Source organism: Ovis canadensis, chromosome 6, assembly GCF_042477335.2.
Source record: "Ovis canadensis isolate MfBH-ARS-UI-01 breed Bighorn chromosome 6, ARS-UI_OviCan_v2, whole genome shotgun sequence".
Classification (NCBI taxonomy): domain Eukaryota; kingdom Metazoa; phylum Chordata; class Mammalia; order Artiodactyla; family Bovidae; genus Ovis; species Ovis canadensis.
Window position 1 is genome coordinate 83,162,387 of NC_091250.1, and position 14,240 is coordinate 83,176,626.

The 14,240-nt window shown below is 36.9% G+C and overlaps 1 protein-coding gene across 3 annotated transcripts in view; it reads right to left on the reverse strand.

Moving 5' to 3' along the window:
• TXK (TXK tyrosine kinase) overlaps positions 1-14,240 on the reverse strand; it is a 61,606-nt gene that overhangs the window by 21,878 nt on the left and 25,488 nt on the right. For all 3 annotated transcript variants that reach the window (XM_069593081.1, XM_069593079.1, XM_069593082.1), the window contains one exon: positions 8,187-8,241. In XM_069593081.1, coding sequence (XP_069449182.1) covers positions 8,187-8,241 — 55 coding nt within the window. The remainder of the gene's footprint in view (positions 1-8,186; positions 8,242-14,240) is intronic.

Consider the following 14,240-nt stretch of genomic DNA (forward strand, 5'->3'; position numbering starts at 1 on the left):
AAATAAAATAAAATTGGATTAAGAATCTGCAATGTATGAGCATTTTAAAACTTCGCTCATGATTTTTCTAATACTGCATTTGATAACCTTGTACCCCACCATTTAGTTATTTTTGTATACTGATTAAGTAATAGATAAAAGAGCTGATGAATAAGAACTCTGAGACAGATGAACAGGATTTTTCTTTACAGGCAAAGAAATAATATGGCAAGTGGGGGTTAGGGAGGCAGGGAGAAATACATCTAGGAATCTGAGGAATGGGGAAAAAGACCAGTTTATGACACAGATGGAAAGAGAATAGACTTGGAGAAGTCTTGAGAGAAGAGCAAGGAGAACCATTTTGTTTGCTCTAAGGATACAGGCTTCCCAGGCAGCAGTAGTGGTAAAGAATCCGCCTGCCGATGCAGGAGACACAAGAGATGCAGATTCAATCCCTGGGCCGGGAAGATCCTCTGGAGACGGGCATGGCAACCCACTCCAATATTCTTGCCTGGAAAACCCTATGGACAAAGGAGCCTGGTGGACTACAGTCCATGGGGTTGCAGAGTTGTACACGAGTGAAATGACTTAGCATGCATGCATGCAGGGATATAGGAAACACAGGGAGACATGGCAAGAGGTAAGAATATTATAGTAAGGTTGATGTTTACATTATCAGTTGGATCCCCAATGACATTCTTTGGGCTTCCCTGGTGGCTCAGATGGTAAAGAATCTGCCTGCAATGTGAGAGACCTGGGTTCAATCCCTGGGTCAGGAAGATTCCCTGGAGAAGGGAATGGCAACCCATTCCAGTATTCTTGTCTAGAAAACCCCATGGACATAGGAGTCTGGCAGGCTATGGTCCATGGGGTCGCAAAGAGTCAGTCAGGACTTAGCAACTAATACTTTTGACATTCTTTGAAACTGCTTTTAAATAAACTTGAAGGTTGGACTGCTTGGTCTGGTTTGTTTGATATTAACAAACAAAAAAATCTTTGCCTCTATTAAGTTTGCTTATGTTCATGCAGAGGAAAATATCTCAGATCTTGTCAAACTCATGAACATTTACACTTATGAAGTACTGGTGAGAACTGCACAACCCTAACAGCATGATGTGACCCCTCAAGAGGAACATAATACATTGTCTCCTCCTTCCAGATGCTTACCAAGAGACAAGCCTTTTCTGGTCAGAGTTTTTAACCAGTGGTACAGTAGAGAGCCCAGAAATAAACCCATGCTTCTATGGTCAAATAATCTGTGACCCAAAAAAGGGCAAGAATACACAATGGGGGAAAGACAGACTTTTCAATAAACTGCAGTGGGAAAACTGGACAGCCACTTGCAAAGGAATCAAACTGGGCTACTTTCTCCCACAGTGTACCAAAATAAACTCAAAGTGGATTAAAGACTTAAATGTAAGACCTGAAACCATCACAGTCCTAGAAAAGAACATAGGCAGTATGCTCTCTGACGTTGGTCTTAGCAACATTTTTTTTGGATTTGTCTTCTCAAAAGGAAGACAAGGAACAATGGAAACAAAGCAAAGGAAACAAGCAAAAATGAACAAGACTACATTACACTAAAAAGCTTCTACACAGTAAAGAAATGAGCAACAAAATGAAAAAGCAGCGTACTGAATGGGAATAGATATTACAAAAGATATATCTGATCAGGGGTTAGTACCTGAAACATACAAAGAACTCATACAACTCAACATCAAAAAACAGACAATTTTGTTTAAAAAAGGGCAGAGGATCTGAACAGACATTTTTCCAAAGAAGACATCTAGTTGGCAAACAGACCCATGAAAAGATGCTCAACACCGCTAATTATCAGGGAAATGCAAATCAAATCCACCTTGAGATATTACCTCACACCTGTTAGAAAGGCTGTCATCAAAGAGACAAGTGTTGCCAAGGATGTGGAGAAAAGAGAACCCTTGTGTACTCTTTGTGGGATTACAAATTGATGCAGCCACTATGGAAAATAGCATGAAGATTCCTCAAATAGAACAACCACATGGTCCAGCAATTCTACTTCTGCATATTCACCCAAAGAAAACAAAAACATTAATTTGAAAAGACACATGTTCATAGCAGCATTATTTACAATAGTCAAGATATGGAAGGAACCTAAGTATCCACTGATAGATGAACGGATAAAGAAGATGTGGTGTACATATACAATGGAATATTACCTAGCCATAAAAAATAATGAAACCTTGCCATTTGTGACAATATGGACAGACCTAGAAGGTATAATGCTAAGTGAAATAAACCAGACCAAGAAGGACAAATACCATATGATCTCACCTATATGTGTAATCTAAAAAGCAAAGCAAACAAAAACAGACTCATAGATACAGAGAACAAATGGGTGGTTGCCCAACTGGAGGGGGTGGTAGGGAGCATGAACTAGGTGAAGGGGATTGAATTACAAACCTCCTGTTAGAAAATAAATAAGCCACAGGGATGTAATATACAACATAAGAAATATGGTCAATAATATTGTAGTAATTTTGTATGGGGACTGCTGCTGCTGCTGCTGCTAAGTTGCTTCAGTCATGTCCAACTCTGTGTGACCCCAGAGACAGCAGCCCACCAGGCTCCGCCATCCCTGGGATTCTTCAGGCAAGAACACTGAAGCGGGTTGCCATTTCCTTCTCCAATGCATGAAAGTGAAAAGTGAAAGTGAAGTCACTCAGTCATTTCCGACTCTTGGTGACCCCATGGACTGCAGCTTACCAGGCTCCTCCATCCATGGGATTTTCCAGGCAAGAGTACTGGAGTGGGTTGCTATTCCCTTCTCCGGTATGGGGACAGAATGTGACTAGATTTACAGTGATCATTTCATAATATATGCAAATATCAAATCAATATGCAGTACATACACCTGAAACTAATAAAATATGTTTACCATGTAACAATATGTTGACATGAAACATGTCAACCATGTTTCAATAAAAAAGGAAATTCAAGTACAAATGAAAAAATCTAGAATACAGACACACTAATTATTAGGACCTCTGCTATATAGTTCAGGTAATACTCAGAAATAAATTCACAGTCTTATTATATCAATAAATGAGAAGAATACAAAATAAACATATCCAACTCAAGAAGTTAGGTTAAGAATTATAAAATAAATTCAGGTAAAGTAGAAGAAAAGAATTAATAAGGGCAAAAGCAGAAAATAATAAATTATAAAAACAAAAATATAATATAGATAGACAGTAATTACATTCAAAGTCTGGTTGTCTAGGGAAAAACAATAAAATAGGTAACCTACTAGTTAACCTAATTAATAAATAGTGGAGGAAATCTATTAAAAATGTCACAAGGATTCAGGAAAAAAAAATCTTCTTGGCTCTATATATTTGAAAACTTGAATAAAATGGACAAGTAGCTAGCAAAACATAAAATTTGTCAAAATTGATTTCAGAAAAGCTAAAAATCTTAATAGACCTAATAAATTGAAAAGCAGATAAGGTTTTAAAACAGCTTCAACATTAAAAAGCACTACATTGCACTGTGATATTACTAAATCTTTCAAAAAAAAGATAGATCAATTAAATAATTCCAGAGCATATGAAAAGAAAAAATAGGCTCAATAAAAAAGTAGGCTCAATATCCATACCATAACATAGCAAAGATTGTGCACAAAAGGGAAAATTACCAACCAGTCTTCACTCGTATCAATGCAAAAACCCTAACTAAATATTAACAAACCGAATCCAGTAGCACAACAGAAGAATAATACACCATAACCAAGAAGGATTACATACAGGAATGTAAAAGTAATGTAACGTTAAGAATTTTATTAAGATGAGTCAACATTTAATAGATCTGAGAAGAAAAATCTCACTTAAATTTCCATAGATGTTGAAGAAGCACTTAATTTCAATTTCTATTATCAAGGTTTTTTTATTCTTTATAAAATAGGAATATATGTATATTCTTTAACACAATAGCCCTTATTTACTTTGGTCCCAAGTCCAGTATCATGCTTTATGTGGAAATCATTCTAACTAAAATTAGGAAAAAAGAAATGCCCACTGTCAGCAGTGGTATTTAAAACTGTTCTAAGAAACTAGCCAGTGCCATTAAACGAGGCAGAAATTAGAACCCTGAATTAAAATTGTAAAAGAGGGTTGAAATAATCTGTTTGCTACTGCTAAGATTATGTACCTAAACCTAAGAGCATCAACTGAAAAACTACTACAGTAAAATAGTTGAGCCACACTCGCCTTCTGTGATGGCCCATACTCTGTCTGTGGAGTGTGTCTCTCTCTAACTAAATCCACTTCTTATCTATCAAAAAGAAACTTCGAATTCATCAAAGTCATCAGTTACAAAATTAATTCATAGAAATCAAGAGATTTCAAAAGTAAAAATAAAAAGATATGCCCATTTATAATAGAAACAAAAAGATAAATTATTTTAATATAAATTTAAAAATACACGTGCATGTGTTAAATGAAGAAAACCTTAAAATTCTCCTGAAAAATACAAAAGCATTTGCTTTTTCTAATTAGGTCTTTCATCCATCTAATATCAACTTTTGCTTTAGGTTTGGGTCTAATTTTGATTTTTTTCTATGTGAATAATTAATATATACATCCTGGAACAAACTGGTCCCCAAAACACACTGATTTGTAATGCATAAATAATTTTCCCTAAATTAATCTGTAAATTTAATGCAAACAACAGGAAGACTTCTTAAACAAGGCAAAGTAATTCTGAAGTTCATACAGACAAAACATATATTTTCAGAAAGTTTCTTAAAAAGGGAGACTAGCCAGAGAAACCTTCATTGTTTAAAACAGTAAAATGTACTTTGCTGTACAGCAGAAACCAACACAACATTGTAAAGCAACTATACTCTAATAAAAATTTTAAAAATAAGTTAAAAAAATTGACAACTATATCAATATCTCCAATGTTAAGATAACTGGGTGCCACCTAGTGCTCGATTTCTGCAGCTACTAACCTTACATATTCAAAACTGCTACTATTAATAAAGCCCAGGTTTTAAAAACTGCATTTTGAAAATGACTTTTTTGTTGATGTGTTTATAGCGGCAGAAGAAGATCATGAAAAGAATGCATATGATATCAACATTAGCATGAAAATAGCCACATGCCCCTTAAATATGAAAAACAGACCAATCATTTTTCACTGCAAATGCAGATTTCTGCTTCCCTTAAATTTCACCAAAATCTCAAGGGAACATCTCTGTAACTGGAATGTACAAAAACTCACTATATGGTAAACAGGCTAGTCAAAACTAGGGCTTAATTATAATCCACGATGAGTATACAGCAAATGGTCTGTTCAAAACTTCCATTTACTTACTCAAAGTGGTCAAAGTGGAGAAGGCAGTAATGTATATTTTTCTCTTTCTTAAAAGGGTAGATGTGGTCTTTGCCAGACTATTTTATGAAACTTTTACTAACCTTCAAGAAACAAATAACATCTATCTAATATAAACAATTTCAGAGATTAGAAAAAGAGATTAAAAACCCCACATTCCAACTTATTTTATGATGCTAGGATAACATTTATACCAAAACCAGACAAAGAGAACAGAAAATTAGAAGCCGGGCTCACTTTGAACTTAACAGGAAAAATGCTAAATTGAGGAAAGCCAAACTAGCAATATATATTTTAAATGACTCATAACCAAATAAAATTTAAACCAGGCATAATTTTAAAAATAAAAATTGGAAAATATGTAAATTATACAAATATTTTAAGATATATAGGAAAGATATGTATGTATTTAAAACATCATACATACATTCTTCAGACAGATTAAAGACCTCAATGTGAAAGCACATCTTTAAAACATTTAATGAAAAATATAAAATTCCTTTATTATCTCAGAAGAGAGAGGAATCTCTTAGAGTAAATAACACAAAACAAAAAGCAGAAATCATAAAGGAAAATATTGAGATTTGCCATTAACATTTTAAAATTTTTGTATACGAAAATACTCTAAAGTTTACAAAAAGCCAGAAATCCAAAAAATATCATTGTAACACATAATGCCAAAAGACTGGTATTCAGAATATATATTTCTTAAGTACAACACATATTGATCAGTATTAAAAAAACGAAACACATTATAGAAAAATGAGCGAAGGATATTAACAGGCATGTAACAGCAGAGGCAGTACAACTGGTCAAAGACACATGGAAAGTTACTTCAACTGAACTGTTTACCAAAGAAATTACATTTTAAAATACAGAATTTTTCACTCAATGAATTGGGGGGGGGGAATCGGAAACTACCCACTGTTAGTAGGAATATGAGTGAGTGTTAATCACTCAGTCATATCTGACTGCAACCCCATGGACTGTAGCCTGCCAGGCTCCTCTGCCCATGGGATTTCCCAGGCAGAATCCTGGAACAAGTTGCCATGCCTTCCTCCAGAGGATCTTCCCAACCCAGGGATCCTGCATTACAGGCAGATCCCTTTCCATCTGAGCCATGAGAAAAGCCCTTGTAGGAAACCAGCTTTTTCACTCCCTGTAAGAGTATAAATTGATCTAAGTACCTGAATCCTGATTTGAATACACAGTATCTAGTAATGTTAAATCTGCACATATCCTCTGACCAGATGATTCCATTTTGGAGTGTAATTCAAAGAACCCCTTGCCCTTGTATACAAGATGACATGCACAAGGATGTTCTTTGCAGCACTGTTTGTAAGAGCGAAAAATTAGAAATGATTAGAATGTTTATCTACAATAAAATTGATATATTTTATGTACTCATAATGAAATAGTACATAATAGTTGAAGGTATGTGTTGATCCATGTGTATGCCTATGAATTAAATGGAAAATATAATGTTTGGTTAAAAAAATCAACATATATGTGCTCTCCTTGACATCAAATATTAAAACACATAAAATAGCACTATAGTTGTTTATACACATACATGTGATAAAAGTATAAACCCATGGACAAAATGGGAACATGCTCCTCTATTGTGGTTGCCTCAGAAGTGAGGACCAAAAAGATTAGGGAGAGGGTGGGCCTCAACAGCTTCTGTAATGTCTTATTTTATTGAAGAACATTATGATCAGTGTTACTATTTGTGATATCTGGATTGTGGGTATGGAGGTTTTGCTACAAAATGCTCCATTCTACTCTTGGTAGGGAGGCCAGATTCTCACCCTGTTCTGGCTTCCTCTCAGATGCAGAACCTCATGTAGAACCCGCCCAGCCCAGTGATTCGGGCCATATTGCCTGTGACAAGCTTGCTTTCCGTGGATTGAATTGTCCACTTCCTTTCTCCAGTTCTGCCTGCTTATCACTACATCTTCCTTGTCCGTTCTGAACCAGCTAATATATAATGTCACCATGCCAGGCAGATATCACATTGGCCGTCATGCTCCCTTTTCTTGTAGCCAATGAGACCGGGCCAGACCTCCAACCTCCATCTCCACCAGCTCCTGAGAGGTCTGTGTTCCTCGTACTCAGCCTATCCCCCAAATACTAACTGGATCTTCCCTGTGTCATAGGTCATTACTGGCACTGAGTTTTGAGTTACAGAACTGATTTTTTTCTCACTCATATTACTAGATTTCCTCAGCATCTGACATCGGGTCATAATGACATGCATACTTCTCAGCTACTTTCTAGTTTTGACTATGCATTTACCCACAGCTGATACTTACCGTCAGTTGGAAATTTAAACTATGCTCAGTTTTGTTTTGTTTTGACCTAAATGAGCAGTTTTGATCTAAGTTTGCTGCTCCACTCTTCCTTTTGTTCCCAAAGAATGAAAGTGCAGCTGCATGTATTTTTCTGTATCTATGCTTTTTACGAGTCTAAGCTAAGCTCAGGACCGAGAATCTATTGGACTGACATTGATGCAAATGTATACAGGCAATTCAATTAGAGACCCTTCTGGCAGAATGCACTTTGGAGTGAATGAAGCAGTTTTGGTATGTTAGAGATGAAATCATTTCAGGAGAAGGATATGTGAAATTGTGGTGAAAATCAATGGAAAACATGATTTGATACAAATTAATCTAGTTTATAATTTAATAGAAAATATAGTGCCAGTGAAGTTGTAATAATATTTTAGAACTAAAAAAATCAGGAAGTAATAAAACATTTTTAGCTGAGTATTTATAATTCACCTCTCTCAGAAATTTTGAAACTATCCACAAAATTATTCATGGATAAATTACCTCTTGTCTCAAAAGATGTTCTGCCTGATTTCTAGTGATATTCCTATGGTACCACCTGTAAGAGCAATAAAAATAATTATTTAATGTTATATATCATTTGTTTCCAGAAAAAAAACCCTGTTCCATTTCCTTCATTTAAAAAAACACACTCCAGAACTAATTTTATAAAGGGACTGATTAACTCACATAAACAATAATGTACTATAATAATATATCAAGTGATTTATTTAACAGTTATATTAATTGCAAGCCAGTATCTCATTTTTCTACCATATTTCAACTTTCTGAAACACACTTGGTTTAACACACTTAATTTTGAATGGTTTAACTTCCTGAAAATTTCCATGAAATGTATGTGGTTAAAAAGTCATCATCTTTGATAAACACTTTCCTGAGCTTTGGTTAAACCCAACTAAAACATACACATATCTTTCCCCTCAGGAATATCTTATTTGCCTGCTCTTACATGTGTCGTCACCTTTCCAAACTTAAAACTCACACTGACTTATCTGATTCTCCTAAATATGTTGTTGTTGCTGTTTAGTTGCTAAGTCATGTCCAACTCTTTTGCGACCCATGGACTGTAGCTCGCCAGACTACTCTGTCCTTGGGATTTCCCAGGCAAGAATACTGGAGTGGGTTGCCATTTCTCTCTCCCAGGGATCTTCCCCAGTCAGGGGTTGACTCATGTCTGCTGCATTGGCAGGCAAATTCTTTACCACCGAGCCACCTGGGAAGCTCCAAAGTATGCCACCTTGTAGTAAAGTCAGTAATTTAATAGAGTAAATGGAACAACCAGTATACTAATCACCCCACCCCACACCCTCCTGGGCCTCATATTCTCCTCATTCTTCCTTCACTCACTAAACTTCCATCACATTGGATTTCTTTCCCGGCTGAAATTCACCAAGCCCTTTTCTGCCTCCAGCCTTCCTGTTGTGTCTGCATGAAACACGTCATTAAATGACCTTAAAATATCAGATGTTCACACAGTAATCATAATTAATGAACACTGTAATTTAAACATATGGTTTTGGGACTTCCCTGGAAGTTCAGTGGTTAAAACTTCATCTTCCAATACAAGGGGTGTGTGGGTTTGATCCTTGATCTGGGAACTAAGATCTCACATACCTCAGGGCCAAAAGACCAAAAACAAAACAGAAGCAATATTATAACAAACTCAGTAAAGATTTTTTTTAATGGTCCACATAAAAAATCTTTAACAAAAAATTGTTTTTATTTTTTTTTAATAAATAAACATATGGTGTGATGTGACAGCACCTAAGCAGTAAGCAAATGTTGTACGGGAAAGAGAGAGGAAGTGACGATAGAACAGAGGAGAAGAAAAGAAAAAGGAAACACTTTCATTCCAAAACAAGCCTTTAAAAAGAAGCTAATCTAATATTACCAGAAATACTATTTTTGTGGACAGCGGAAGAAAGGGTGTGGGTAAAACCAGGCATTAAGTCAGGTGGAGGAGCCCAGTGGTGGCTGAATGAGACTCATACCTGCCTGGGACAATGGGACCTGTCTCCTCATGTGGACTTCCCCTAACCTTCTATAGTAGAAAGCTGCCACTAACTAGCGTGGCCAGGTGTTTAAAATATTAATATTAACGCGCTTAAATTGAAAACGGTCTTTTAAAAGGATGAACCACAGAGAACAAGGGATGATTACAGATGATTCTAGTCAAAGTCATATAACTGCCTATTGCTAATGGGAACAAGAGTAACTGTGAATTTAAACTGTGTCTATCATTCAATATTTGTTAATGAATATTATTATTGTGGGAGGGAATTTCAAGATGCGTCTAAGACCTCTTGCTGTAGAAAGAAGAAATTTTTCAAAATAAATGAGGCAGAGTTAAATTTACAGGGGACCAATTTAAAGAGGCCTCCATACTGGCTAAGTTATGAAATATGGGTGCTAAAAAAAGACTAATGATTATAGCTCACTGAAATAGACTGAAGTTGTGAAAAGAGAAGACAGCATTCTGCTTAGTCACTTCAGTCGTGTCCAACTCTTCCCGACCCCACGGACTACAGCCTACCAGGCTCCCCCGTCCATGGGATTTTCCAGGCAAGCGTACTGGAGTGGGGTGCCATCGCCTTCTCCAGAAGACAGCATAATGACACTCAAAAAGGGAGGAATTAACATAAATTGATTTTTTTTCTAAATAATGTTCCTTTACCTGCTATCATGTTGGTATTCATTTTGTTGCTTTGTATTTATTTATTATAGTGATAAATAAAATATATTGTGTTTAAATATAAATTAAAAATCCATCCGTGTGGAAGTCATTCTCAGAATGACTTCAAAAAAGTAACAAAAGAACCAGATAGAAGTATATGATGAATTTAAGATCAGTTAAAATAAGGCAGAATTCCATCTGCATTACAATAATGATAAATAAAAGGCAGAAAAATGATAAATGTAATTTAGAGGAGGTTGAGGCATGGTATTTTAGAATTTCAACTATTTAAATCAGATGATAAAAGGTAGAAGAGTTTTTTGTTTTGTGTTTTTCAAATAGGTAAGGCTGCAACTTCTTTATTGAGACAACACTGACTATAAAATTAATATTGAATGATGTCATTAGAAGCCCCAAATCACAGGATTGGGTGGGGATTCTATTAATACATTTTTTACTACATCTGACTGTGGTTGAGTACAATCATCACATATGGAACATATGTGTAAGCCTCCCATGTGCCAGTCTTAGATTTTTAATCAGTAAAGAATAGTATTGTGACTTTGAGTTTTAGCCCTGGAAACCCTATTAGATCTGAGAAAGTTAATTTGCTTCACTGGTGACTTTCTGGAGAAGGAAATGGCAACCCACTCCAATACTCTTGCCTAGAGAATCCTATGGACAGAGGAGCCTGGTGGGCTGCTGTCCATGGGGTTGCACAGAGTCAGACACGACTGAAGTGACTTAGCATGCAGGCATGCATTAGAGAAGGAAATGGCAACCCACTCTAGTATTCTTGCCTGGAGAATCCCAGGGACAGAGGAGCCTGGTTGGCTGCCATCTACGGGGTCGCACAGAGTCGGACACGACTGAAGTGATTTAGCAGCAGCAGGTGACTTTCTGACCCTGAGAAGATTAAGCATTTAGTGTAGAGAAAATGAGATAAGTCAGACTATACATCCATGGCTCAGAATAATCAATGTCTGCTACTTAAAATATCAAAAATTTTAAAAGAATCTGGCATATCAGGTTTTTTGTCTTTGCTTTAAGATTTGTAACTAATCTTCAACTTGTTTACCAGCTGAGCCACAAGGGAAGCTTCTGATAGCTCAGTTGGTAAAGAATCCACCTGCAGTGCAGGAGACACCAGTTCAATTCCTGGGTGGGGAAGATCTGCTGGAAAGGGGGTGGGCTACCCACTCCAGTATTCTTGGGCTTCCCTGAGACCTGGGTTTGATCCCTGGGTTGGGAAGATCTTCCGGAGTAAGGGAAGGCTACCCACTCCAGTATTCTGGCCTAGAGAATTCCATGGACTGTAAAGAGTTGGACACAACTTTCACTTCACACTTCAACTTGATATTTGAAGTTTGAGAATAATTAATTTTTAAAATAATATTCACATGGGTAAAAGAACTCAATTCACATTATGCTTAATTAAACATTTATGTTTAATTTATTACATTTCCAGGATCATGTAAGGACTTACAAGGGGCTATTACAATTGCAAATTTGACCTGTCAGGCATGTCCTTTATAAAGAAAACTGAATTTATTCAGTTTATTTATGCAAGTTAAATGTTTCAGGAAACTTAATTAACTGAGTTTGTAAATAGGATGGATTGTTTAAGGATATTTTTGTCAAGTATGAATTTAGGTAATTGTTCTTGTTTTTTAGATTTATAAATAGTATATCAAGATTTAAAAGTTCAATTTGAAGGGTTACTGAAAACAAAGTTTTTTCATTGCATTGTTGATAATTTGAATATTAATTTCAAACCAAAGTAGCCATAAACATTTCTCTGTATAAAGGATCCCCAGAGATGTCAGAAGCCCACAGGGACAGGATTCTTTCTTCCATCAGCCCCTTAACTCTCTCCTTTCTCCTTTAGGCCTCAAGTCACGTCCTCAGAAAGGTCTTCCCCACTCAACATGCTCATTTAAATTATATTCCCTCCCCTCGTTTCCTTCCTGTGCTCCATACTATTCCTTCATAACACCACAATTTAAAATGATGTGTCTATTTGTCAATTCAGGGTTACTTAATGTCTATTTCTTTGTGAAGCTGTAAGTTCCATGAAAACCAGGACTCCTTCTGTGTATTCTGTATTGTGCTTCCACTGCTTACAACAGCTAACATCTAATATTATCCTAAGTACATAACGATAAAGATCGAACAAATTAAGTGGAGGACTGAAGTGACTCTGAATGTAGTGTACCAGTTATACTAGGCAAGGTGGACAAAGCTGTAAATGTCTTTCTTGTTTCACAGTTCAAGGAAATAGTCGTAACTTCTAGAATGTATTGGAAAGCTACTATGTACCGAATGAGACAGGCATTATTGTCCCCAGGGTTCAGATCATTCAGAGGTTTAAAGACATTAGGTAACTTTGCTCAGAGCTGAACCATTAGTCAAGAGTGATGCCAGGATTTGAACCCAGATTTCTCTGATTTATAAGCCCATACTGCTGCACTTCAACATGGGACAGTAATTTCTGTACAGTCAGTAGAATGGTGCTTGGTGCATAGTAAGTGATTGATCAATTTTAGTGATTTATATTGATGATCTATATTTTAATAACCTTCTTAAAACCATAATAAAATTAAAAATTGATCTTTTCATAATTAGAGTCATTTATAAAAGAGGCTTACAGAAACATAAATCCACGCTAAGGAAATGAGATGATTATCTAACTTCAGAGTGGCTTAATTTGTGATTCAGTATCTGCAGTATAAACAAGTTGTTAAAGCCAGACCATAAGCCTGGTCTAAATAGGGGAAGCAACAAGCACATCAATTCATAACAGAAGGAAGAAAAGTAGCCCCGCTGATTACTGAGTGTCCACTTGCTAATCACCAGGCACTGTGTTAGGTACCTTCACACAGGTCTCCTTTAATTTCCAGGAAAATCCAAACTGAAGTTAGAATATGGTGATAAAATCATCTTATTTTTCTGGTTTTTCTTAGCAGGAGATTTTCAAACAAAAGTTTCCCTCATCTGGCCTTCAAAGAGTTCAAAGAGACCTGTTTGTGCTGAGCAGCTTCAGCTGGGGCTAGTGGTGAGTTCCTCTCCCCTGCCCACTCCCCACCCCCAACTCCATGCATGGGGCATGCCTGAGCAACTGTAGAGAGTTGTGAGGCTATTTGCTAAGGAAGGTGGGGTCAGCCACCTGGGGGCTTTGAGTGGAGAAGGAATTTCAGGGCAGAGCTAAATGACACAGACCAAGAGAGGGGTTATGACAAGCTAAGCAAAGGAGAGGAAGAGAGACAAGACACCGTGATGGAGCTGAAGACAGAGACTTGAGAAGGAGAATGGAAACAGCCAGCAGAAAGGTCTGGTAAGGTTATGGGTGTTTTCGGTGACGGATGTGCTGAGTCTGGAGTTTCCCAGGTGGCACTAGCGGTAAAGAACCTGCCTGCCAATGCAGGAGATGTAATAGACACAGGTTCTATCCCTGGGTTGGGATGATCCCCTGGAGGAGGGCATGGCAACCCACTACAGTATTCTTGCCTAGAGAATCCCATGGACAGAGGAGCTTGGTGGGCTAAAGTTCATAGGGTCGCACAGAGTCAGACATGACTGAAGCGACTTGGCAGGCAGGCAGGCATGCTGAGTCTGGCCTACAAATGGGCTTCAATGAGCAGCAAGGCAGTCCAAGGCTGAGTTTTCTTTCAATTTGCCTGGTTCTCAGGGAAGTACCTGTTCTAATGCCTCAATTCACATCACCTAATACAACCTACTGGAACATATGCTAATTGCAAAATCAGTATCTAAGTCGGGGGAGGGCACTCAAGTGCTCAAACTGCAAACCTAAATTTATAAAAGACTAGGAAATCAACCCTGAATACTCTTTGGAAGGACTGATG